Raw genomic sequence first — 27,092 nt, 5'->3', positions numbered from 1 at the left:
CTTTACTGCATCAATATAAATGGTGCAAATTGTACCACATAGAAAATGCAATGATTCCATCACAATTCGTACCTCCCAAGCCAGAAGACTTCTCCACCACCCCGAAAAGCAGAAAGCTCGTCAACAGAATTCGGACAGTAATTTCAAAGCTTGCTGTAACAGAAATTTAGCTGCAATGCTCTAGTCTCGTTCCAAGGCATTCTTGCCAAGTGAGTGGTTTTTAAACTTGAGTTTTCACAGTAATGTTTTCTTATTTTTGTTTCTTTTTTAATGAACTCTTGGATAGGACCCCAACATATAAAGCCAATAAAAACAGCATTTTATCCTAATACATTTGTTTTCTATTTTTACAATTTTATCTAATCAGTATCAAGGCAGTCATTAAGGACAACGATCAGGGTTCCTGTTAGCTCTTATCACACTACTGTGCAAATCAGAAAGAGAGCATCCTTCTCAGAGACAACATTCCCAAATCCAGCCACCTTGTGCAGAGCACAACCTGCAATACCATACATAGGGCATGACAGATGGCTTCTAATAAAATGTTCTAATGAATAAGGCTGTTCTCACGGGGAAAAAATGGGAAGCTATAAACAACAAGTGTAGTCTATCTCCTCAACATGTCATAGATCCCTTTATTTTTTGGTTATAGTAGAGTGACAGTGCTGCTTCTCACCAAAGGCTAAATGCATCCTTGGTAGCAGTTTTGTGTTTTTTGTCTTTTGATAACAGCTTTGCAATCTCAGGATACTCTTATTCTTAAAAAGCAACAGTATGAAACTTTTGGTGCCAAGTGGGATCAATGACAAGTTGGAAAAGACCTGAAACTTGCAGAAAGCACTAAAAATGTCTTAGATATAAACAGGTCCTTAACTGTAGAGAACATACTGATGTTTACCAGAGGGGAGGTGGGTGGAGGGATGGGTTAAATAGGTGATGGGGATTACACAGTGCACTTGTGGTGATAAACACCAGTTGATGTAGGGAACTGTTGAATCACGGTATCATACACCTGAAACTAATATGATACCGTATGTTAACGAAGTGGAATTAAAATGAAAACTTTTAAAAAATATCTAAGATATTGTGTTAGCCAGAAGACCTTCGACAATCACCTATTACATGGTGGCCAGACCATGTGACAAACAGGTGTGTCTGAGTATCTTCCGGCATGTAAATGGAGTCCAGCAGCCATATGCTGTCATAGAGACTTTACTTGTAAATGGGCCATGAAAAATTTAGACCTACCCACATCGACTCAAATAAAATTTATTTTATTTTTCATATTATAAATTATATTATAAATTATGTAGTCATTATTATACTAAGCAGAGAATACAATAATAGAAAAAATCCAGTCCTGTCTTCTCAGAGTTTGGTGGTTACCAGCCGATGTCTTCATGAAATAGCTCTCACAATTTTTTTTTGCTTTTATTCTCTATGTGGATTTTCTTTCTTAAGAGAGAGAGAGAGAGACAGACAGACAGACAGAGTGAGCGGGGTCAAGAGAAAGAAGGTGGGGGGGGGGGAGAAAGGGAGAAAGAGAGAGAGAGAGAGAGAAAGAGAGAGAAAGAGAGAAAGAAAGAAAGAGAGAGAGAGAGAGAGAGAGAGAGAGAGAATGAATCTCAAGCAGGCTCCATGCTCAGCCCAGAGCCAAACATAGGGCTTGATCCCACCACCCTGGGATCATGACTTGAGGCAAAATCAAGAGTCAGATGCTCCACCGAATGAGCCACCCAGGTGCCCCTCTATGTGGATTTTTAAATGCCAATTTTATATGGTCACAAAAGAGAACCATACTGTATGTTTCAGAGTTTATGTACGTGGTTTCATATGCTCTTGGCAAATCCGGTCACTTCTCTGACAAATACTCCTTTTCCTCTGGGTCAGCACTTTAGGGTGTTGGGGGGATTCCCCAGCCAGTCTAGTTGCTTCATCTTCTCAGAGTCTAGTTTACACATTCTGGACAACCCGCTATGTAAACTTAACAAATAACTGCAACGCACTAAGCTTAGAGATATCCCCCTCTTCCAAGGAACCCATTCACTACGATAAGAAACTCTGAGCCCCTCCCCCACCAACAATTTGTAAACTGAAATCCTAATAGCCAATGTGATGGTATTAGGAGGTGGGGTGTTTGGGAGATGCTTGCATCATGAGGGTAAAGCTTCGAGAATGGGATTAATGCTCTTATAAACGAGACACCACAGAGCTCCACAGGCCCTTCCAACACGTAAGGACACAGCAAGGAGTCCACAATCCTGAAGAGTGTCTCACCAGAATCTGACCATGCCGGCACTCTGTTCTTGAGCTCCCAGCCTTCAGAACAGTAAGAAACACATTTCTGTTGTTTATAAGCTACCTAATCTGTGGTATTTTGTTACAGCAGCCTGAATGGACTAAGACGCCACTCATTCCCTGATCCATCACTTACTAAGCCTGGTTAAAGTTAGCTCTGTATTTACCAGGCAGGGAAGTCAAAGCTGAACAGCACAGCATCTCTGGCTTCCAAGGCTTCAGGAGCCTTAGCAATGGTAGACAGTGTCACACAGCAATAGGAAGGGCCCTGAGACAGGCAGCTACAGACATCCATGTGGAATGGAGGGCAAGTGTTTTCATTACAGCAAGGAGTCGGAAATGGCAGCTCGAAAAGACACCGCATTTAGGCTTTCCAAGTAAAGAATGGGAAGGAGGACTTCCCATTCCAAGTAAAGAATTGGTTGAGCAAGGCAAGTTCCAGCAAGCACGGGGACCTAGAGTCTGAGAATCTATCAGTGGTTCCCCAGGATGGAGCCCAGGGTATAGGAGGAAGAACTACCTGACACTAAACCGGAATGGAGACAGGGGCCAATTTAGGAAGGGCCTTGTGAGCCATGAAATGACTGTGGACTCTACCCTAACTGCAAAGGAGACATTGCAGGTATTGTTTCTCCAGATAAACCCCACCAACAAATTTGCTTTACAAAACAGATTGCTCGCAGTTTACTGCAGATCATGTTCTAGAGAAAGAAGAGGCTATAGGCCAAGAGACAAATTAAGAGGTGAATGCGATAATTCAAACAAGAGGTACCAATCCAGCACACCAAGGTCCCTTAAGGCAACAGCTGCTTGGCCCTGCAAAATGAGGCTTCCCCAAACACAGACGAGGCAGAGTGAGATGCCCAGGTCCATGCAAAGCAAAGGCTTTCAGCATCAGAACCAAAAGCCTCACACGTCAGGGTTTCCATGGTTCTTAGAATCAATGCTGATGCTCTCTCCCCTCTACCTCTCCTCCTTCTAGTCTCCCAGACATAACACCCCCAGTCACTGAGAACCTGGGATTTTACTCCAGGGTTCCTCCTTATTCCTCATCAGGTTTGGCCAAGTCCACCCTCATTCATGGATAAACATTTCTATTCCTTTATGGTCACACAGCATGCTCTGGTCCTTGGCTCTCCACCCCCTTTTCCCCACACCCTTCTGGCACCATCTTCAACCCCTGACCCATCCAGTGGCCTCTCCAGCACCACTGTGTTCTACCATAGCCCCCACCCGTAGGCAGGCAGCACACGACGGGGCTATCAGAAAGTAGGGCATTCCTATGAAAACTTTCTTAAGCAGAAATGGCATAAGGCAAAGAAGCAATTACCATTAATTTACATGCAAAAACTTTTAGCATTCACAGACTCAAAAAATAACCTCTCTGGGGTGCTTGGGTGGCTCAGTCGGTTAATTGTTCAAGTTTGGCTCTGGTCATGGTCTCACAGCTCGTGAGTTCGAGTGCCCCATCAGGCTCTGTGCCGACAGCTCAGAGCCTGGAGCCTGCTTCAGATTCTGTGTGTATCTCTCTCTCTGCCCCTCCCCATACTGTGTGTGTGTGTGTGTGTGTGTGTGTGTGTGTGTGTGTGTGTGTGTGTGTGTTTCAAAAATAAACATTTAAAAAGATTTAAAAAAAATAACCTCTCTTAGACTTTCCTAATACATGAGGACACACCTTGCTAAAGGATGCATGAAATAAATGGAGCCGCTCACAGAGCTATGGCGGCTTGATGCGGAGAGGCTGAACGTAGTTCCTGGGAAAGGCCCTTGGTGGCGCCACAGTTGCAGCCAGGGGGCTGTGCGCTGCCTGTATAACAACTCTGGCGAAAACAAATGCTGAGCGCTATTTTCACTTTTCGCCTTTTTCGTAAAAGTAAAATCCTCTTTGGATTTCTTTCGGTTAGCAAAAACAGGTACTAGTATAGGTCTGTCCTGAAAGTCAAGTGGTGTAAGGCGAACTTTTGCAAAGCTGGGGATACCTGCACTCACTGCACATATTCCTGCTATTAATACCAACACCTTATTTAAAAAGTAAAGAATGGCAAGCGATTTCTTCACCACTGTCCATGGAACCCCAAAGCCAGGGGCTAGGCCTCCAGACTCTGACTGTAGGCCTGCCTGTGTGCATGTAGGAATGTGGTGCCACGACAGGGCCATGGGCTTCAGACTTGCACAGTGTGTCCAAATCTCAGCTCCACTACTTACCAGCTGGGTCACCTTGAACAAATCACTCACCATCTCTAGATTTGCTCTAAGGTTTCAGTGTGCATGCATGGGGCCAATCACACAGACCTAGGCCCACAAGCATTCATGTTACTTTCTCCTCTGCTTATCCACTCTTAGTGTCCCATAATGTAAACATTTATCACTATAAAATTCTCTTGAAAGAGAGTAAGAGATACTCAATCCATCTTTCTTCCTCTAAGTTTCAATCTTAGAAGAAAACTACAAAAAAAAAAAAAAAAAAAGTTGTGCATTGTCTAAAGTACTTAACCCTGGTGAGGTGATAGGAATATGGGATGGGGGGGGGGGGGGTATGGAAAATGCCCAGTAGGAAGAGGAAAAAGGCTTTCCAGCTATTTAAAGTGCAACACCACTCAGGTGTTTATATTGGACAATCTTGGCAGCTGGTGACTCACTTCTATGCAGAGTATCTTAAAATGAAACTTGTATTCTTTTGTACAAGTTCTGAGTTTTCCAGGATATGAGACACTCCCTCCTCAGGGTGTTTCCTCAGGCTCACAAGTGAGTAACACCACCACCCAAGTCCTTATCTTCACTTTAAAGCTTGAAGGGAAATATCTCTCTTAACCTTCACACTGATTTCTGTTTATGCACTGCCTTACTGAATTTTTAAAAAAAAAAAATAGATACACCTACATTGAATAAATGTATAAATTAAATGAGATAAAACTATGACACATTTCTAGTTTCTTCACCTGTTCATGGATCCAGATCTATACCTCTTTGTATGCCCCATTAAGCTAGTACGCTACATTATACATAGTAGGCATACCCAATAAATAATCATCTAATTTAAGTTTCTCCATCAATGTGTCACAGGATATGCCTTTCTAGTTACAACTAAGGGAAACAAAAATATTCAGCAAGTAACTCTTAGAGGGATGTACTATCCGCTATCAGGAAAAACTTACTAAAGGACAGAAAAGGGGGGGGGGGTTCCCCAAATATTGTTTTATGTTCCTCAGGGACCTGGTATTCAACACCCAGGCCTTTCTAAAATGAAGTACACCAAAGTGATGTCTCCAACCAAATTTCCATACAGTAAAACCTCATCTACCTATTTTAAACACTAACCTAAATGGTCAGTTCTGTATAAATAATTGTAGCAGGAAGACAGGAAGCATCTCGAGAACCTACTTCTCTAGATGCTTTGCAGGCACCCAAAGTGATTTGATGACTTAAGATGACTTAAGTTGTGAGCAACTTCACAAAAATGCCATTATTCAAATAAACATATGCCTGGAGTAGATAAGCATCACCAAACAGTCTGACTCAATTAAGTCTGTGCTTCTGAGGGTGGGCCAGGGGAGTCCAACCTCAGCCATGGAAAGGACCTACACTGACTAGGGCAATGCACTGAGGTCCAGGATTTAACCTGTTCACTTTGTCCCTCTTCCTAGAGCCCAAAACTGTTCAGATCCATTACATTAGCTCGGGCTGCCATAACAAAATACCATAGACTAGGTGGTTTAAATGACAGGCATTTATTTTCACATCTATGTTCTAGAAGCAAGAAGTCCCAGAACAAGGGATGGCAGGATGGGTTTCTGGTCAAAGATCTCTTCCTGGCTTGTGGATGGCCCTTCTTAGGTGCAGGTCTGTAGAGAGAGCAAGCAAACTCTCCAGGGTATCTTCTTAAGAAAACACTCATCCTATCCAATCAGGGCACCACCCTTGTGACCTCATTTAATCTTAATTACCTCCTTACTGCAAATACAGCCATGCTGAGGGTTACGGCTTCCATATATGAATTTTAGGGGGACATAAACATTCAATCCAAAGCACCCATGAATAAGCAATTATCCCCCTGACTGCTAAATAAAACCTCTTCGAATTGTTGACTCTCTCTGTTGATAAGTCTCTTGCATAAATTATCCCAGGGCCCACAGTCTCACAGGACAGAGTTCACAGAACAATGGAGAAGTGTGCAATGACACCAACATCCATTTTCCAAACGAATATGTCATGGAGAGAACGGCATTTTTATCATAAGTGAGTTCGTTTGAAGCTCCTTTTCAAAGTAGGATTAGGGCTCTTTTTCAAAGACATATACCTCAAGGCCATCTGAAAGCACAGATTCACTGTGGCTAAGGGAGACTGAACAGGGCAGCGACATCACAAGTAATCAGGACGGTATACCAAGGAAAGCCACTTTGAAATTCCAGAACAGAGTACTTCCTGGACATAGATGACAAACTAAACTCATGCATTCCAGACTTAACTTCCACCAGTCTAACCTCTAATCCTGAGAAGAAACTCTATATAGGAAATAATGGTCAGCTTATAAAAGACTATATATAATTACTTCTGATTACAAAAGAAAGAAATGTCAATTTTGGAAATTATTAAAAATACAAAGTCAAAACAAACAATGCCATTTCTCAACTGAAACAATGGATTATAACAGCACAACACCAGGTTATTTTGTATCTCACCTCTTCAATTCTCTTAAGTACTTTCCCATTTCAAAACACATCATATTTTTAACATGATTTATACATAATGTTTCCCCTTCTAATGTGGGGCCAAGAATGCAAATATCTATATTTGCCTGGTTGCCTGGATCAATTTCTATAAATTACAGATGGGAGTATTAAGTGAAATAGAGAGTGCAATTAATACACATCTAATTCTCCTTAGAAAAGCAAATTGAATAAAGGGAAAACTTTAACTGGGAGTGTAATTTTGTAGGAATGTTCCTATCTTTTTTTAGTGTTTATCATCCAGATTGCTGGAGAAAAATCTCAGTGATTTCTCCTACCTTCATTCTTTCTAGAACTACCTCGTCATGTTTGGATTTCCCTGTTTCTTTGAGAATCCAGCTAACCTCTTAGGTCTGCTATCAAAGAAGCCCCACCAACTTTGGAACCTCAGAAGAATAACCAACACTCTCCTCTCCCCAGGACCCAGGCTGGGGCTATGTTTAAGTTGCCCCACATCCACGCACACCCATGTTTACAAAACATGTTCACCTCTGGTCACCAGTGACAGATAAGATCCTGTATTTTGGAGAAAAGAAAAAGATATAGAACCAAATCTTTACATTTCTGCCTAAAGATTCCAGGGAGACATTTTTAGGCTAATGTCCAATTAATACTCTTATAAAAATAAACAAATTGCTTGGTTTATGAAATGGCTCACAACTCGGGGGAGGAAAGGTTATCAAATTCACCTAGAAGAAGACCTGTTAATTTCATATCCAGAAGCATTCCCACCAACCTCCCTCTCACCAAGCTTCTCTTTCTGGCACACTTTCAGGGGACATGAGTATGGGTGGATAATGCACACATGTATTAGCAGTTTCCAACAGCCTCCCCATATGAATGTCATGTTCGCCCCTCTTCCTCCCCAGCTGAGAAACACTCATGTTTTAGTTTATTACAAAGTGACAGATGCCTGTTTCCAGATTTAGTTGCTTTCCTTCTTCTGTAGGATGCAAATGTGATCGCTGACTGATGCAGCCTTGGGTCTTGAACCTCCCTGCAGTGCTTTGAACAGTGCTGAAAAGAAAAGTCTGTGCTGAGTCCTCCTTATAGGCCTTTCTTCGAAATCTAGTTGATGTGCACAGCTCTAAGTTCCCAGCTAGAAGCCATCATGTACCACATGCAATGGTTTGCAGCAATTCAGACAGGATCATCTCTTCTCACACTGCTTCCTTCTCTGTCACCAAGAGACTGTAGGCAAAACTACAAAATCCATCATGCTTTGTTACTGAAGCACTTCAAGGGCACCGATGAAATCACTTTTCTCAGACCACAGTACACTTCTCAAAGACAAAGTAAAGTGGCATTTTCCATAGACTCCTTTCCACCCACCCACCCACCCCATCCTAGTAGTTTCTGGAAGTGGTTATCCCTCAATGGAAATACAAAGATGGGGTGGAAAGAGAAGGACCATAGATGCCCCAGGCGATAAAGGAAACACTCCAAGTTGAAAGTATTGACCTGACCTCTAACTGGTGACCTGGGGAGAGCAATGAGAGATCTTCCTACCCAGGTCACTGAAGGTGTTCTGCTTAGTGAAGGAAACTCTCCTCTCACCAATTCATTTTCTTTTTTTGAGAAAGAGAGAGCTAGTGTGAGCAGGGGAGAGCATCAGAGGGAGACAGAATCTTAAGCACGCTCCACACTCAACACAGAGCCCCACGCAGGGCTCAATCCCAGGACCTTCGGATCATGACCTCAGCTGAAATCAAGAGTCAGACGCTCAACCAACTGAGCCACCAAGGCACCCCACCAACTAGTTTTCTTAATCCAGTTCCACCTGTCTTAGGGAAACTACTCCCAAATTTTGGCAATAGACTCTCTGTCAGATGTAATTTTTAATATTCTCAATGTTTGCCTGTGTCCACCTACTGACGTTTCAGTGAGAAGTTATGACAGGCTACATTCGGGGAAGGGAACTCAATGCTGTCTGAGGCTAGAATCCCTTATCTCCAATCACGTGTTTTCAGGAGTACAGTGGTATACTTTCAAGAATTCCAAATCTGACCTTTTGGTTCGTAGGAAGTATTATATATTTACCACACACACATAAAACCTGTATGTACTAATATATTGTTTTGGAAATCTGAGCATTTTCCCATATTTGGATGAGCGCATACACTTACATACTGTTTGAGGGATGTGCAAACATTGTTTATTGAAATATTTGTTCATTCTGTTCTTCAACATCCTGTTGGTGAAATCTCACAAACATGCCCAATCTGGTGTGAGATGTTTGCTTGGGAGAGAAATGTCACAGAAATAGAGATAACTGATGCCTTAGCCAGGCAAGGCACTAATGAGAAGCAAGGAGACCATAAAATTTAGTTTACTACCAACTCTACCTGGACAGGTAATATTTCTTCCTTTAGAATACCCTGTACCCATATTAATAAAGTGCTCCATGATGACTGCTCTTTGGAAATTTAGGGGCTGTCACTTAAAACTTAGAATGAACAAGCAGACTACATAATCAAAGTCAATACAATTAATAAAGTCTTATGTAGGTCAACCACTTCAGTCATCACTCATAAACCGAATAACTTTCTAACCATACTGGTTAGTCCAGAGCCTCCATCCTTTGCTCCAGACTCTGCCCACCAGCTATGGCCACCTGAACATTTGACAGACATGGCAAACTCTAGGTGGCCAAAGAAACTCCTGATCTTACATCATTAACCTGTGCTGCTTACAAAATTGTCTCATCTGTTGAAACCACCTATGTTTACCCAGTTGTTGGAGCCAGAAACCTGGGGGGACATCAACTTCTTCCTTTCCCTAACTCTTCCCATCCAATTACCAAGCCCTGTTATTTCCTGTCTTCTAACCATCTTAGATCCTTCCAGATTTCGCCATGGAAGGATTGCTAAACTGGTTCCAGCATGTCTCTCTAAACTCATCTACTGCAATAACCTCAATTTTCTCATTTTTATGCCAGCCCCCTCTTCTACAAGCACCAATATGTGTGATATAAACTTTAATACTGCTCCTATTTCCAACAAAGAGAGTTTTTTAAAAAAGAATTCGCTGGGGACACATGGGTGGCTCAGTTAGTTGAGCATATGACTCTTGATTTCAGCTCAGGTCATGATTCCAGGGTCGTGGGATGGAGCCCTGCATCTGGCTCAGCACTGAGTATGGAGGCTGCTCAAGATTCTCTCTCTCTCCCCCTACCCCTCATCCTTGCTTTCTAAAATAAATAAACTAATTTTAAAAAAGAATTTTGATAATCCCCGCATTCTAACAAAAGAATTATTCTCATCTGTGCATTAACTCTATCTTCTCTATGTGCTACACCTTCTATAGTTTCAGGCATAGTCGATATTCACTTTGATTTCTTTGGTCACTTAATATTTGATACATGAAATATATTTGGGAAACAGTATTATTTATGAAATTGACCAATTTCATGAGTATATGATGCTCCGATGTGCTAATAACCAAAACTGGTTAAACTATAAATAACTGGCATCTATGTTATTTCACAAACAACATAGTGAAGAATAACTTCGTACTTAAAGAATTTTGTTCCTATTGATTTTTTTTCATGTAAACTTTGAGGAGTGGGATCACAGATTCAAACTCCTACAAATAATTGTTGTATGAGGCAATCCTGGCACAGGGGGTCATGGGGCAGTTCCCCTGTAATACTTTCTGGGTTCCAATTCTAGCTCCACCATTTGTTGTGTGACTTTAGACAAGTTATTTAATCTCTGTGACTCAATCTCCTACAAAATGTGAGTGATAACTGAATTTTCTCTGGCAGAGTTGTCACAGGATTAAATGACAACACATGACAAGCTCTTAGAACTATACTTCACGTATATCAAGTGTTCCGTAAATGCCTGCTGGTTATATTAAATACTAACCTGATCTTTTTGGATATATATATATATATATTTATATATATATAAATATATATATTTATATATATATTATAATATACATTTATATATATATATACACATACACATACACATATATATAACCAAAAAGATCTGGTCGTATTTAATATAACCAGTAGGATAACCCATATCAGTTTTACTGCAACTTTATCACCAAAAGACATTAACACCTTTTTTGGTGGTTCTTATTTAATGAGTAGCTATCCAGTGATATCTTAGCACACTTTTTTTGTTTTTTTTTTAAGCCAGAGGCAGTGGACACCTGAAACTAAAATTACATTGTATGTTAACTAACTGGAACTTATTTTATTTTTTTTAAGTTTACTTATTTTGAGAGAGAGAGAAAGAGGGAGCACAAATGGAGGAGGAGGGAAGAGAGACAGAATCAAAAGCAGGCTCTGCACCACCAGTGCAGATCCTGATGTGGGGCTCGAACTCAGGAACTGTGAGATCATGACCTAAGCCAAAACCAAGAGACGGCCATTTGACCAACTGAGCCACCCAGGCATCCCTTGACTAACTGGAATTTAAATAAAAACTTAAGAAAAATTTAAATGTACAAAAATTTTAAAAATAAAATAAATAAATGTCAGAGAGAAAAACAGTGGTTCCTCAAGTAAACTTAAATATCTTAAATGAGGGGCACCTGGGTCAATCAGTAAAGCATGCAACTCTTGATCTCAGGGTTGTGGGTTCAAACCCCACACTAGACATAGAGTCTACTTAGGAAGAAAAAAAGACAAAAGAAAAAAATTAATTGCTCAGATGAAAATAGGTTTGGAGATCTTTACTTCTTTATTCTTAACTATTATATATACTCTGGCCGAATACATTACCAGTTCAGTTTTTTTATAAAAACCTGCCTTTTTTCTTCTAATAATGATCGGCAAGCAACATGAAAAAAGGCAGAAAATAATGGGTGGTAATCCCACAATTGACAACTTATCTCAGCAGACTTAATCTATGTATTCTTGTTATAGTAGCCAGAGATCATTCTCAAAGGAAATTATGGAGAAAATATCCAAAATTGGCCACTATGCAGTTCATACCAGCCCTTGTCAAAAAGATCCTAATTGGAAGATAGACATGAAATTGGAGAGATGATTTCTATAGTGCATGTGATAGCTTTGGATATTTGTTACATCTTTAAAAACAACAGCACATAAAAAGGCAGATTTTGACTATGTTGAAGGAAAAAAGTATGATTATTAAACTCTAAGTCAAAAATAAGCACAAATATCTAACTGCTAAGAAACCAACAAAACCAGTGTCATGAATGAACTCGAGTAGAAACCCAACAAGGTCTGAGTTCCAGTCCTTCCTGTACCGCAAATGTGATACCTAGAGAAATGCCTTTCAAACTGTAGGTCAGGATCCATTAAGGAGTCATTAAGTCAAAGCTAGTGATGAGTTCTGTTTTGTTTTGTTTTTTAATGATAAAGAATAGAACACCACACAGAATATGAGCAAATATTGCACTGTATGTGTGTGGGCTGGTGCTAATGGTATTTGTGTATCTACATTAGATGAGAAAAGTAGAGGTGTTTCCTATTATGGATGATAATATGGACTAATAAAATGGTATTCTATTCAGCGTATTTCCGAAACAAGATTGAAAGCCACGACGTAGAATCAGTCACTTAATTTCTGTGAAGATGCTTCCTCATCCCTTAAATGGAACTTACCATTCTGTTTCAGAGACTATACCCGAACAAAGTAACTTCACTGTATTTTTTTCAACTATAAAACATGGTATTAATATGTTATGGTTATAGAATTTTGGTTGGGTTTCCTTAGAGTTTGATGTTACTCTGCCATATATGCTTGCAGCATCAAGTCACTATGCTAGAAATCCAGACATCCAAAGATAATTCTGAAAATGTGGTCTCCTTAAGAGTACAGTTGGAGACCAGAAAGTCTAAAATTTCTCAAAATCTGTATAATCTCCTTTGCAGTATCTACCATACCACCTTAGGGGGGCACAGGGGTGGGGGGGGAGGGGTTGGGAAAGAGGAAAAAAAAAAAAAACAAGAATAAAGAGAGGAAAGGCAGCACCTCCGTGTTTCTAGGGCCTCGTGAAATAATCTTCACTTAGTAGAATGACCAGAAGAGGGAAACATGTGTATACGCCATTCCCACAGGCGGCCACCAGCTCAAGGACATCAGCTGCCATCCTGCTGCCTGCATAGCTCTTCAATGGTACTTGGCCTACGGATATAAATCACTCCTCTTCACCTTCCATTTAAGTGTAGAATCCTGGGGACATCTGGGTGGCTCAGTCGGTTAAGCAACCAAATCTTGATTTCAGCTCAGGTCACATCTCATGATTCAGGAGTTTGAGCCCCACAGCTGGAGATTCTCCTTCTCTCTCTGCCCTTCCCGCCACCCTCAAAAAAATTAATTAAAAAAAAAAAAATAGAATCCTGTGCCAGGCTCTAAATGTCACAATTTCGGGCAGCATATCATTATTTATTCATACATGTTATGTGGATACACCATGGTACCACAAAGAGGAAACATTTTAAGACACTAATACACTAATACCTAAGAAACTGAAAACAGCTAAGAAGACAGGTACACTCACTCCAACTCTTCCACACAAGCTACCATTAAAGCACCCATTTCAAGGAAAAGGTATCATAAAGATTCCATATAATAATAGAAGGTATCGCTTCCCCTAAAATAGAGAGAGCTTTAAAAAGGAATGGGATTCCTACTTGAATGAGAGCAGAACACTTCAAGAGAAATGGAGGACAGGAATTCTTTTGAGGACTCGATGACACAAGAACTAAATATGTCATTTTTAAAATGACACTCATAACCTTCAGATCAGCTTGTTCTGAGTTTTGCTTCTTGTCAGGCTCATGAATTTTATGCACTGATCAATCCAGCACATAATCTCCCTCTAAGCTTAAACAGGCGCACACATGTAAAACATCTGGCCGGGGTTGAGAGGTGCAGTTTGCAGCTTAGTGAGATATGCTGGCTCACCTGGGAACCCTGTGCAGAAATGGCTGCTGAATAAACGAACACAGAAATATATATGCAACAGTCCTAGCATAACTTTCTCTGTGACTAATTCCCACCCCTTTAAGGGAGGAAAGGGAGGGATGTCTGATGAGGGCATGCGGGAAGCAGGTAGTGATCATAAGGAAATTTGTGAGGGGGCTACCAAGAACGTTTTTGGCACTGCGCGTGGAGTTCTTACTAGAGAGAATCAAACAGATTGAAAAATGAACAACCAGCACCTTGGTTCTGGCAGCCTGCCAGGTAGCTTTTGCTTACCTTTGATCCTGGTTAAAAACCATGCGGGATGTGTCACAACAGAAGTGTCTTTCTTTATAACAATCTCTACACCATAGAGGTATCTTTCTAACCAAAGGACCCATTTGTTTGGAAGAGCTCTAAAGAATATTGGAAAGGAACTTGATCTCATTTGACCAAGAGGCTGGGACTCAGAAACGTTAAGTGACTTACCTAAGGTCACCCAGCTGGCAGCACTGTCTAGCTTTGGGCCAAGAGCTACCCAGAATTTCCCAAGATAAAATATGTCCATCATTGTGCCTACTAATATGTTTTTAAAGAGACAAGGTCTCCTCTCCCTCAGGACTACAGCTTTATCACTATATCTTCTAATTCCCTAGAATCAGAACACTTTGGTATAAAATTAAGCAGACATTGTTTTAAAACCATCCACCAATTGGGTGGGGAGAGTGCCCACATGTCAGGTTTGAAAAGGAATTTCTATCTCTGATACATCTTACTAGCATGACATTTAAGAAAGTTTATCCATATTTACAATGTTGCTTGAAACTGAAACATAAAGACACATAATTATCTCATATATAATTGATGGTGGATAAAAAGCATCATTGGAAAAATATACAATTTGCATTAAAACTTCAGGTATTCCAAGTTACAAAGACTAATTTATTTCATAGAATGAGGAATTATATTACTACTACACCTGATATCAGCCAAACATTTGTGTCTATAAAGTATCTTTTCTTTCGTATTTATAAAAACTAGAAAAGAAAGCATATGCACTAGCCAAGGTTAAAACAACAAACAAAAAACTTGCAGCATAGACAGCTACAAATAGTGCTCTCCATGGTGAGAAATAAAGTCCACACTTAAGTATCCTAGCAAAATTTTCACCACACATACACACACACACAAATGCACACGCCTAACAGATGGATTCTAAAAAACAGCTAAGCATTCCATAAGCCAAATGCTCAAAAATTAATAATAAAAGATGGTTAACATTCCTGTATGTGTGATACTGTATAAATGAGCAGACCCACCTCTGTCCTCACTTCTCATCTCAACCTCCTTTTCCCAACGCTGAGCTCACCCTCCCACCTCCCCCTACTCTGCAACCAAATTACAACCACCCAAAAGCAAGGTGTCTGCTGCAGCCCAAAACATTTGACCGATAATATCCGGTTTGCCATTCCAGGAAATCCCAGAGTGTGTTTTAAGCCTCTGCCCAAGGCTTATAAAGAAAGGCGAGAGAAAAACTAATCAATACCAGCACCCAGCTGTGACCTGGCACATAAAGAAATCAAGAAAATAAATCCCATCCATAATCTGTATAATTTAACACTTGGAAGAAAGCAAAATCTGGGATCGACTCCAAGCGGGACAGTGTTGCTGGATGGGTCTGTTTCTTCCAATGAGTGTTAAACCCAGTGACAAGAGGACACTCCAGTTCCTCACCATTTCAGCAAAGGCAATGTCTTTCCCAGCAAGGGTTAATCTACCCAAAAAGGTTGGGGAGAGTGGACAGAAGGAAAATAACAACCACCAACATCTACTCCTTGCCAGGACAGTGCCTGGCAAAGGTTCCCATCACACTTTGAAGAGAGGGAAGGCTGGAACCCCTTCCCAAAGGTGGGTCCAGGACAAACTATTGTCTTGCTGAACAGTCACAAACAGAAAGAAAGCTCATTAGCTTTCATTGACTTTGTTTAATCTTACAGTCCTTTCAGTGGACTCCAAAGTCCTATTCCCATGCAAAGTTTAAAAAAAAAATCTCCTATGACTAAGATTCCCTGGAAAGGCTTTCCACATTGTCTAAATTACAGGGAAATTAATTTAGAACAGAAGCAGATACCTACACATCGTCTAAATCACTAGATCTGTACCCAATTAAAAAAAGAAAAAGTACACCAATCAGCAGAACGGGGCATTATAGGGAATAAAGACTGTTAGTAAAATCCAAAATGCTTTCTCCCTGTTAAACCTTCTGAGAGGTTATAATTGCATTTGGCCGCTGCAGGCTTGTCAGAGAGCCTGGCTTCTTAATAGCCACAACCTTAAAAGGAGTAACTGTCAAGGGGCGACCCAGCTGAAATCAAACAACAAAAACAGGAACTGTAATCAGCCTGAAATGGGAGGAGGGAAAGGAAGGGAGACTCCTGTATTCATCAGTCAACATTAATGTCCTTTGTTGTTCACCTTTACACAGAACAGCGAGCATTACCCTGTTCCTTCTCCTCCGAAAGCCAGTGTCAGGGTAGTGCTTTCCTAAAAGCTGTCTCCTCGCCTCGAAGACCCAAGGCTTTCTGATTTCCCCTTCCCCATTATCACTCCACAGCTGTCCTCCACCAACCCCCAACGCGCTTACCCCGGGCCGAGAGGGTGGCCAGAAGTAAAAGCATTGCTGAAATACCCGTTCCCCTCCAAAGACCAAAGAGGCGCAGATGTTGAAATTTACAATCCCCCCAGCCCCTAAACACTCACACCCCATAAACCCGGGATAGGAGGAAGGAAGGAAGCTAGGGTCAGGCTCGGTCTGTCAGAGCGGCTCCTTTGAGGACAGTGCCACATTCCGCACTCCGGGAATGTCGAAGGGAGCCGGAGGGAAGGTTTTGCGCCCCCCTCCCCTTCTGTTTTGGGGGTGTTCTCTCTGCGCAGTACTTGTTGTCTCTCTCTCCACCCCAGGGAATCGTTGCAGCCCACTGCCCTCTTTGGGGAAGAAAGATAAGGAGGGAGAGGAGCGGAACGCCGTTCACCCTCCTCTTCAACTTGACTCACACACGCCCCGTCGCCACTCCAAACTCCGCAGGCAGAGCCCGCAGCAGGAGGGCTGGCCGCGCGCTCCCCCAGCCGTCCCGGCACTCCGGGAGCCGGTGCGGGGAGCACCGATGGGGCGGTGAAGGGCGAGACCCCAGCGCATACCCCACTGCCCGGAGCCGGCTCGGCAAAGCCCCAAACCCGCAGCGCGATGCCAGAATTAGGCATTTCCAGCCCGGCAGAGCGAGAGGGGCGCAGGGGCAAGGACGCGAAATGCGCACCCGCTCGGGCCAGAGCGGAATAAAAGTTCGCCCCGCGGAGACTTACCCACGCCGTATTTCTCGTGCTCCGTAGGTATCCACATGGCTAAAGGGGGGTCCGGGGTCTTCCGGCTTTGTAATCCCCGCGCCTTCTCCGTCTCACAACAATGCACAGCTCCCGAGTAGCGGCTGCAACGCTGAAGCCCCGCGGCTCCGCTCGGGCTGTGAGCGCTAGACAAGGTCTGCGCTGGAGGCTCCCGAGCCCGGCGGTGACACCGCTCCGCTGAGGCTGCGCCGCCCGCCGCTCTCCCGGCGGCGGCTGCTCACAGTCCTCCGACGCGCTCTTGGGGACCCGGCGGCGCAGTCATTGTTCTGATTCACTGAACTAAGCTACAAGCCAGGGTACTCTCCGGCGCACCCCCGCCCGCCAGCGCCTCTTCCAGCCCTCCCTGTCCCAGAGTCCCCACAGCACGCTGGGAATTGTAGTTCTGGGCCGCTCCATCACGGAAGGGGGCGTGGCATCAGCGGTTGGGGGCGGGGATTAGGCGCCTCTCTCCGTGTCCTATTGGTCTAGAACGTGATGGCGAGGCGTGGACGTGGAGGAAACCCCGCGGTGATGGGGGGGTTCGCCTCCAGTCGCGTTTCCATTGGTTCTGGGCTCGCCCAGCTGCCCTCCCTTTTCTCGCCTGCCTTGTAATGGCTGCTCCCGAGACCCAGGGGGCTGCTGCCCGAGGGGAGGAGGACTGCAAGAGCAACCATAGCGAATCTGGGAGTGTCAGTTATGAGGGTGAGTACGGTTCCACTGAACCGTAAGTGGTCTTTTTCCCTCTCTCTCCGACCAGGATTGCAGCTGACCGCCAGGCAAACCCCAGGAGCCTGCCAGCTCTAAAGCCACCTGAGCGCCAGGGATCCATGGGAGGGGCCCAGCGGGGCGGTGTGGGGTCGGAAGCGGATACTTGGTGACGGCTGTCTGGGTGGGGAAAAGAAAATGGGATGGAATGGGCTTCCCGGCGACCAGAGAAGCTCCCTGAGCGTTTTTCTTCGGTTTGGAGCTCCCAGGTTTGCGCTTGCTGCCGGGTGGGTGTGTGTCAAGTCACGTTCGCGCATGTGTGATTGTAACTCCGGTATTAGCTCTCTCCTCCGGTATCCTGCCTCCGCCTCGGTTTGCTTGGTTTGGCCTCGGGAGATATGTTTTACTTGTATTCGGGCGGTTTTCCGGTTGCAGATTGGTCACTTCTCTCCACTCTACAGATTTATTCAATTGCTGGCAAGAGCGGCATCTGAAGAGAAAGTGTCTCTCACAGCCTCTTTGGTAGCTCTTGACCGCCCCAGGCGATCGCCAGGATTGAATGTGGACCCAGGCTGAGTTCTCCGAGAAAGAGGAAAGGAAATGGTATTTTGCAGTCTTGGCTTCAGAGAAAATTTGAGGGTGGTTATGAAAATCATCGCAACTACTTTGACGCTACTTGTCTTTGAAGTTGCCCTCTGATCCACTATAGAGATCATAAACCAAACTTTGAAAGCTGCCAGGGGGATTGATTGTCTTGAGGATGCCTAGCCCTATTCGTTTACCTTTAGTGCATCTATCCCCCCCGCCTCCCTTCTTTTTTTGTCTTGTGTAATTTAACAAGTTGTCTTTTTCTTTCTTTTTTTTTTTTTTTAATGTTAATTTATTTTTGAGAGAGAGAGAGAGCACCAACAGGGGAGGGGCCTAGAGAGAAACACAGAACTGGCTTCAGGCTCCCAGCTGTGAGCACAGAGCCTGACACGGGGGTTCGAACTCACCAACCTTGAGATCATGACCTGAGCCGAAGTTGGACGCTTCACCCACCAAGTCACCCAGGTGCCCCAACAAGTTGTCTTTTTCTATTTGACATGGTTTGGGGGCTTAAGGTTTCTCTGGCCTTATTTGAGATTTTTTTGGTTATTTTGTTTTTGTTTTCACGATTAAATTGACATTTAGTTTTGAGTGTTTATCTCAGCACAGAGATAAAGTGCAGTCTCCTCCCACTGCCCGTCAGTGGAACTACCTATCTCTGAAATTATTTTAATACCTCTACCAAAGAAATCTTTGATAGGCTCCTGACTTGAAATACTTAAGCCCACACCTGACCATTTCATTTGGGGGCTCTTATTTGGTGGTAAGATACTATTAAGGTTTTCCAGATTCTCAAAGTTACAGAGGGCTACCTGTTTAACATTTAAAGATGAAATCCTTGGTGAATTTATCCCACGGATTAGCTCATATAAAAGAAAATTGGGAGTTTCTTCCAAAAACATTGTTGGACAATTAGATATCATTAGTTATTGAAAATTATGAAATTTTTCATTATAAATATTTGAAGCCATTCAGAGGTGTGTAGGTTAAATGAAAGTTCCTCCACCACACAGTCCATTCCCAAAATAATGACTGTTAAAAGTTTGTTGTGTGTTCTTTCTGACATATTCCTAGATGACACACATCTGTATTGTTTTGATTTTGAAAAATAAAAAGAGATCATTGTATGTAAGCTCAAAGATCTGCACCCCCTTCTGTCCCAATGATCTGTATATTTCTTCCGTGTCAGTATATTTGTTGCTTCTTTCTTTTTAAAGACTGCCAGTTGTATTCCATAATACAAATGTACCATACTCTAACCATTCCTCTATTAATGAACATGTACTGTGGCTTTAGTTTTTCAGTAATTTGTAGTGAGCAACTTCATATACATATCCTTCCCCTCTGGCAAAGAACGAATTTCTTGAGGATTTCTTGAGGAATTGCAGGATCAAAGGTAACACAGGTTTAAAATTTTAATAGATACCAGATTTTTCCCTTTGAAAGACGTCAGCATACACTCCTATTAGTAATATATAAATGTCCTTTTCCCTTGTGCTTACCTACTGTGAGGAAATCATTAATCAAGGGCCAATATTTAAATGACTATTGGATTGAATTAAGTAAGTGCTGTAAAGCATAATTCTAGGTTCCAATTTCTTTTCGACGACAGTATGGAGCAGCAGTGAATTTGAAGTATCTGTAACAAAAAAATTCCTCACTGTGGTTCGTAATTGACAAGTATTCTCGCTAATTGTTATCAGTCAATGGGAGAGCTAATGGTTGAGTTTTATGTCTTTCTTGTAAGGCTGTCACTAAAAATCCCCTTAATAATCTATGTATTATTCTGTAACTTTATCTAAATTGTTTTCAAAGCCTGCAAAGTGTGATACAAATTTCGGCTGGAAATAATGATACTGAAATTATATTCATATTTTTTTGTTAAGCATTTACTTAGGTTCTCAAAAATATCTTTCCCTGTAAAATCATTAATTTCCTGAAAACTGCCTCTTTTAGGAGGTTTCACTATGGTTCTAATTAAAATATCAACCTGTGTACTTAATATCCTGGAGCAGAAGAGTTCTGCTAGAATGAATCTCTGAGTGGTGTGCAGGCAGGGATAGCACCTTACCTGAGATCTGAGGCTCCGTCCCTCACCAGGAAAGCCCCCGATCTTGCACAACACTGCTTTGCATACATTTGAACTGTAACTGGGATTTCATATTGTCCTCTAAAGTTTACAACAGATGGTAAATGGACTCAATTTCTCACACTTTGGGATGTATTACTGGTATTTTTTCTTTTGCTGTTTTTAGTTAGAGGCAGTAAGATAGTACATATAGTTTATTAATTGACAATACTTCTAGGAAATGTTTGAGACGGAGCTGATTTCTGACAGGGTTAATCTGTGCATCCATATTACAATCTGCCATAGTTAACTTTTTTCCCTGCAAATGCATGCTCAGTAGATGACAATCATGGGAATGCTGCTTTGGATTTAGAATGTGTTTCCTCTGGAGACCTTGTTAACGCATTTGCAGTATCTCTAGAAGGAATGGGGGTAGCGGGTGGTGTCAACTCCTCATTCTTATATTTGCTATTTTGATAGGTAGCATCAAGCCTTAGCTAGAAACCTAGGGAGCATCCTTGATTCCTATCTTGCCCTCAGGTCCTGAACCTGACCAGTTACTAGGTCTTATTTTTCTGTGCCTGAAATAATCTTTTGAATTTGTTCTTTCTCTTCATCTCTTTAGCCACTCTTCTATTTCTAACCCTCACCATTGCTGCTGAGTTACTGTGTCCCCCATCCTCCAAACTGTGTTCTTGGGGACCAGAACTTTGACATGTTTGGTTTTGTCTACCCAAGCCTGTCTTGGAACCCTGTCAGTGTTTAATCATTCTTTAACAAGAAATGAATTCTAGCCTGGATGATTGCAAAACCTTCCTGTTGATCTCACATACTCTTGACTTTTGCCTCCTTAAATGCATATTCCAAAACACAAATGTATGAATGCGTCTTTACTTCAAATCTTCAGTGTGGCTCTAATGCTTATGTAATGAGATCTCAATTCTCTGCATAGCATTTAAGATTCTAATCTACTTTTCCAGCCTCATCTTCAGTCACCCTGCTTTCCTTCCCGCATCTTCATTATCACACTTAGCATAGCAGACTGTAGTTATTTATTGGCAGCTTTGTCTACCCTGGTAGACTGTGAACTTCTTGAGGGTAAGAGTTGTCTTATTTTACTTTTATGCCAGTGCTTATCAGAGTTGCATGAAGTGAACACTCTAACAGTTTAATGGTTAAAACGTATCTGAAATTTATTCAGAATACTTCGAATGGCAGCTATTTTACGCAGAGGAATTGAAATCAAGTAAAAAACTGAGTATATGTTAGGTTTATGAAAGTTATGCACACCAACTAGAAAATGCAAAATATATCATCATGAAGATGATATTTTGTCACAGGTAGTCATAATTAGCCTTTTGACATAACTTTGAAGTCATCTTCTTCGTCTTCTTTTTTTTTTTTTCCTTTCTTAATGTTCATCCATTTTTGAGAGAGAGAGCACAAGCAGGGAAAAGGCAGAGAGGGAGACACAGACTCCAAAGCAGGCCCCAGGCTCCAGGCTGTCAGCACAGAGCCCAACACAGGGCTCAAACCCACAAAACGTGAGATCATGACCTGAGCCACCCAGGTGCCCCTCCAGTCTTTTTTTAAGTAAAGTATTAGTGTTGTATAGATAATGATTAAAAAAATACTTTACATCTGTCCTTTATAACCTTGAACCCATAACTTAATGAATTGCTGCATAGACCTTGAAATCGGTGTCGCATCATCTGCATGGCAGTAATCTGGTTTTCCACAGTTTGTCATCTTATTTCTAGCATTAATGCTTAAATCCAGTCTCCTACATTTGACAAGACAGTGGAAAGAGAACTAGACCCTATCTTGGAAAAACTGTATTTAAATGTCAATTCTGGTATTTATCAGTTGTGTATGACTATTGCCTATGCTGCTACATTTATGAAAATATAATACCTACCTTGCAGAGTTGTGATTTATTTCATTCAATTATGTATTTATGACATGCCAGCACACTTCCCTTTAGCAGCTTGGAATTGAATAACTATTAGTTGTTTTCAATATAAAGATATGCCTAAATGAACGATGAAACTGCCTGCTTTCTGATTCTGTATTTACTTAGGAAGCAGTCTGAATTGTGGTGTAACCGGGGAGAAGCTTAGGAATGTGTTGGTGATACCTGTTTAGGCTGCCCTTGCATTCCCGGGAGTTGTCAGGGTGTCTGCTTGTGCTCTGTACTAGTATTGCAACTATGCGCTCTGAAAGCCTATTATATTATCTTCATACCCTTTCTCACCCTTACCCTGTGCTGCCCCCTCACCCCCAGCTCCCTAAACACACACCCACGTTCAGAGTCAGCAAGAAGCTCAGATAATCTTGCATACTGGGATGGCCTTGCAAGGTACAAGCTGGAGAATGTCACGGAAGAAAAAGAATTATAGAAACCTCCTTCAGAACATCCTTTATTTTACTATAAAAATATTTGGGAACTAGCTTAGCTTGCAGGATATTAAGAGGAAATTATTAAAGAAGATATTATAATAATGATGCTGCTAATATTTGTTGAACAGTAACTGTGCCAAGTACTGTTTCAAATGCTTTCACAAGTCTTAGGTCATTTCATCCTCACAACATCCCTGAAGTGGATACTTGTATTATCCCCTTTCCATTTACAACTAGTGCAAGAAACTGGTACAAGAGTGGCTTGCACAAGGACACACAGCAACAGAAACAGAACTTTTATCCTACTTACTGTTATAATGATGTCTCATAGCAACTACATTCCATTGGATAACGTCTGAAACAGACTTCCCTTAGACCTAATTATGTTCCAATGCTAATGTTCCTATAGGAAGGCAATGTGCTATAGGAAAAAGAGGATGTGTGTACATATTGAAGTCAGGCCAATGTAAGATCAAATCCTGGTTACTTACCAGCCATAGGCAAGGTAATCAGCCTCTGAACCTCAGTTTCTCATGTGTAAAATGGGTAAAATCCTATCTGTCTTGCTGGAATGTTGAAAAGATGAGTGAGATGATGATACAGTAGCCTGGTCTTAAATAGACGGTGACTCATTTCAGACACAGGTATGGGCACATCGTTGGCACGTGTGCCACAGGTGATACAGGTGATGATTTTGAGTGCTACAACCTTATTGTGTTCTATTTCATGACCAGGTTTCCGTTGAGGGATTACTTGGACTATCAGACGAGAATTTACATACACTTCTCATTATGTTGACAAAGACCTTCCATTCATGCAAAAGAACAGTGCTGTCCTCCACAACACATACCCATACACTTCCGCTCTTGAACAATTGAAGATAATATCAATCAGATTCATGTCATAAAAATTATACTGTCTCCTACACATAAATCCATGAGTAAATAGATACAAAATAGTATACTGCCATCTCCAATGAATGAATCTTTAAATATTACTGTTACCTGTTCTTGGAGAACTTTGCCATAGAGTTGGGGTTCAGTTTTGCTATGATTTATTTAATAAACTCCAAACGGATTGGTATTTCACTGAAGGCATCTTAACAAATTGCTGTCTCTAACTGAAACGTATGTTCCCACTGACCTCATTGACCCAAACGTGAGCAGGGCAGCTTTTTCCAAAAGTGGAGATAGATTTGACCACTCTTGTGCCTTTGTTTACAACTCAGCCACTACTCTTTGTGCCTGTGTCATTTATTTGTAAGTTAGTCAGCTGAGGCTGGGTGCCATCTTAGCTGTAGGAACCAAGTAAAGTTTCTAAAATTAAACAGGATTTAGACCTTTGCTTCCTTTGGGGAAGAGGTATCAACAGTTGAGAAGTGGTAGAATATTTCAACTGGTATAAGTCAATGTGGGATACTGTTGGGCTTTTCCCATGTTTTCGTACCTTTGAATTAATACATTGAGTAAAAATGTGTGGGAGGAAAAACTGGATTCGAAGTCTGAAATATTGGGTTCTGATTGTGAATTTGCTGCTTTGTAGCACTATGAACATGCGGAAAATTATTGAACCTCTGAGTCTCCCATTTCATCATAAAAATGCTGCAGTTAAATTTAAAAAACAGACAAAAATGTTGCAGTTAAGTCTTACCTTTTTGGGAGGTTGAGTGAAGCAGTGAATATAGGGAGGAGCGAAGCAGTTGCTGAGGATGTATCATAAGAAGCTGTGGTGGGTCTTTGGAATTGGAAAAAAGTGGATTCAGAAGTAACTGCCAGTTACAACCTGTGTGACCATGCACAGGTTGTTTAAGCTCATTATTATTATGACAACTGCTACTGGAAAAGTCTAGACATAACTTGTAAATAATTACAAACTAATCAACATTACAGTTTGAATTGAGACATACTCCTGATTTTATTATATGGAAGCCTTTAAGGATAAGGACTGTCACATACACCTTGGTGTCCCTACATCTTCTACAGTGCCACACTGTGATGGCACTTGGTGTTGGTTGAGTGGTGACTGGGTCCCATGCAGCACAAATGAGGAAGAGCCCCTGGCTTTATCTATGGGAACATTTCAATGTAGTTGGTGGGGCTTTGCAATTATATTTTATCAGAGCTAATTGCAGAGGCCTTTCTGTTTCCATGTCACACTGTGGGAAGAAGTTGATGCATTTGAATCTGCAGTTTGTTTGTATTGACTGAGGAGCTGAAAGCTTTTAAATGTGTTTATTTTTAAAAGAAAGGAAATGCCTGTTCTGACTCCTGGTTTCCCTAACACTGTCCTCATGTCATGCTTTTTCTTAACTGAAAGACGAATCTTCCCCCAAGTAATTATAGAGACCCTGCCTTATAAAAAATTTTTTAGTGTTTTTATCCAAAAACTTAGAGCAATTTGTTTTTTAAGCGAGGGACCTCAGCATTGTGATTGTGGTTATTTATTTAACACAATCTTCTGTTATGTAACAAGCTGCTATTCACCAGTAATAGCCAATTAGAAAAGAGAATATCTTGTACTCCTAAATGTAATTATCATTATAAAGCAATTAATAGCAAGAACTGTTGTTGATCAGTAACACAACATCAATCAAGCTCTCTTTGTTAAAGCACCATACGTCTAATTTCCACAAATGGAGGAGGGCAGGGGTAGGAAAAGAAGATGAAAAAGAGTCTGGAAGCTTATTGGAATTTTTTAAAAACCAGTTTGTGAATGATTTTTGAAAGCTTTATAAGTATGCACCCACATGAAGGAAAGTAATGCTAATAACCTACTAAGACTGGGATTTTTTTCTAGCAGCAGTGATCAGAGATAGTATTGTTTCATGGAAAGCTCACTAGACAAGGAGGCAGAGACCTGAGTTTTAATCCTACTTCTGCCTCTAACTCTCTAATTTTAGAGAAGTTATTTGCACTCATGGTTTGTAATGAGTAATTGATGAGATAATTCATTTATATTAGCATCCTTTCAACTGCATCTTTCAAATATCAATAAAAGAAAGAGAAGGTAGGTGTAGCTAGGGAACCCAGTTACACATATCCTAGAGTCTGTGTAAAAAAGAAATATATCTGGATATTCCCTTAAGATCTCATTGCACACGTGAGTTAACCAGATATATTAACGTAGAAAATTTGTGGAGAACCACTGCAATCGATGACTTCTAGGGTCTCTACTCCAAGAGAGTATGGCTAGATCATTAGGACACATCCCATCTCATTCTCTCCCCTTTCCTTTCCATTTTTGTGAATCTAAAAGAGCTATTTTTTAAATGTTTTATTTATTTTTGAGAGAGAGAGTATGACTAGGGGAGGGGCAGAGAGAAAGGGAGACAGGATCCAAAGTGGGCTCTGCACTGAGAGCTAAAAGCCTGATGCAGGGCTTGAACTCATGAACTGTGAGATCATGACCTGAGCCAAAGACAGACGCTCAACCGACTGAGCCACCCAGGTGCCTCTAAAAGAGCTATTAATAGTACTGAGACTTAATTCTGAAAATTTTATTAAGCATATGTGCAAGCTTCTTCTAAATGCTGTAGATATACAGTGATGAAAACAAGATAGCTCCTGTCATTGAGGCTCTTACAGCTTAATAGGGAAGATATAAGAAACACATCAATAACTATAGGGCCACCTGGGTTGCTCAGTCGGTTGAGCGTCCGACTTCGGCTCAGGTCATGATCTCACGGTTCATGGGTTCAAGCTCCACATCAGGCTTTGGGCTGGCAGCTCAGAACCTGCTTCGGATTCCGTCTCCCTCTCGGTTTGCCCCTCCCTTCCCCCCCCCCAAAAATAAATAAACATTTTTAAAAGCACATAAATAATTATTTTACAAGGTAGAAAATGTTAAGGACCATCAGAGTGATCAAGATGGAGTTGAGTCAGAAAGAGATTAAGCCCAGCAGATGGTACTATGTCTTGAAGTTGAATAAGATTTGGACATAAAGAAGGAAGAGCATTTAGCACATGCTTAGGCAAAGGGAGGGAGTACAATAGAAAAACTAAGGGCATGTATGGCAGATAACAAGTCAGTTCATTT

General features: G+C 41.5%; 2 protein-coding genes across 8 annotated transcripts in view; one reads left to right on the top strand and one right to left on the bottom strand.

The window, feature by feature from the left end:
• Window positions 1-17,666, bottom strand: part of DOCK4 (dedicator of cytokinesis 4) — a 435,260-nt gene extending 417,594 nt beyond the window's left edge. For all 4 annotated transcript variants that reach the window (XM_058724565.1, XM_058724568.1, XM_058724567.1 and 1 more), the window contains exon 1: window positions 17,279-17,666. In XM_058724565.1, the coding sequence (XP_058580548.1) occupies window positions 17,279-17,315 (37 nt within the window). In that variant the 5' untranslated portion in view covers window positions 17,316-17,666. The remainder of the gene's footprint in view (window positions 1-17,278) is intronic.
• Window positions 17,667-17,862: 196 nt separating this feature from the next.
• The window catches only part of ZNF277 (zinc finger protein 277), a 112,679-nt gene continuing 103,449 nt past the window's right edge, over window positions 17,863-27,092 (top strand). Inside the window, exon 1 of one of the 4 annotated variants that reach the window (XM_058724560.1) lies at window positions 17,863-17,998. In XM_058724560.1, coding sequence (XP_058580543.1) covers window positions 17,908-17,998 — 91 coding nt within the window. In that variant the 5' untranslated portion in view covers window positions 17,863-17,907. The remainder of the gene's footprint in view (window positions 17,999-27,092) is intronic. The other 3 variants (XM_058724561.1, XM_058724563.1, XM_058724562.1) reach the window with 3 other exon arrangements.

Source organism: Neofelis nebulosa, chromosome 4 (assembly GCF_028018385.1).
Source record: "Neofelis nebulosa isolate mNeoNeb1 chromosome 4, mNeoNeb1.pri, whole genome shotgun sequence".
Classification (NCBI taxonomy): Eukaryota; Metazoa; Chordata; class Mammalia; order Carnivora; family Felidae; genus Neofelis; species Neofelis nebulosa.
Note: the sequence above shows the minus strand (reverse complement) of the source record. Positions and strands in the feature narration are given on the sequence as shown.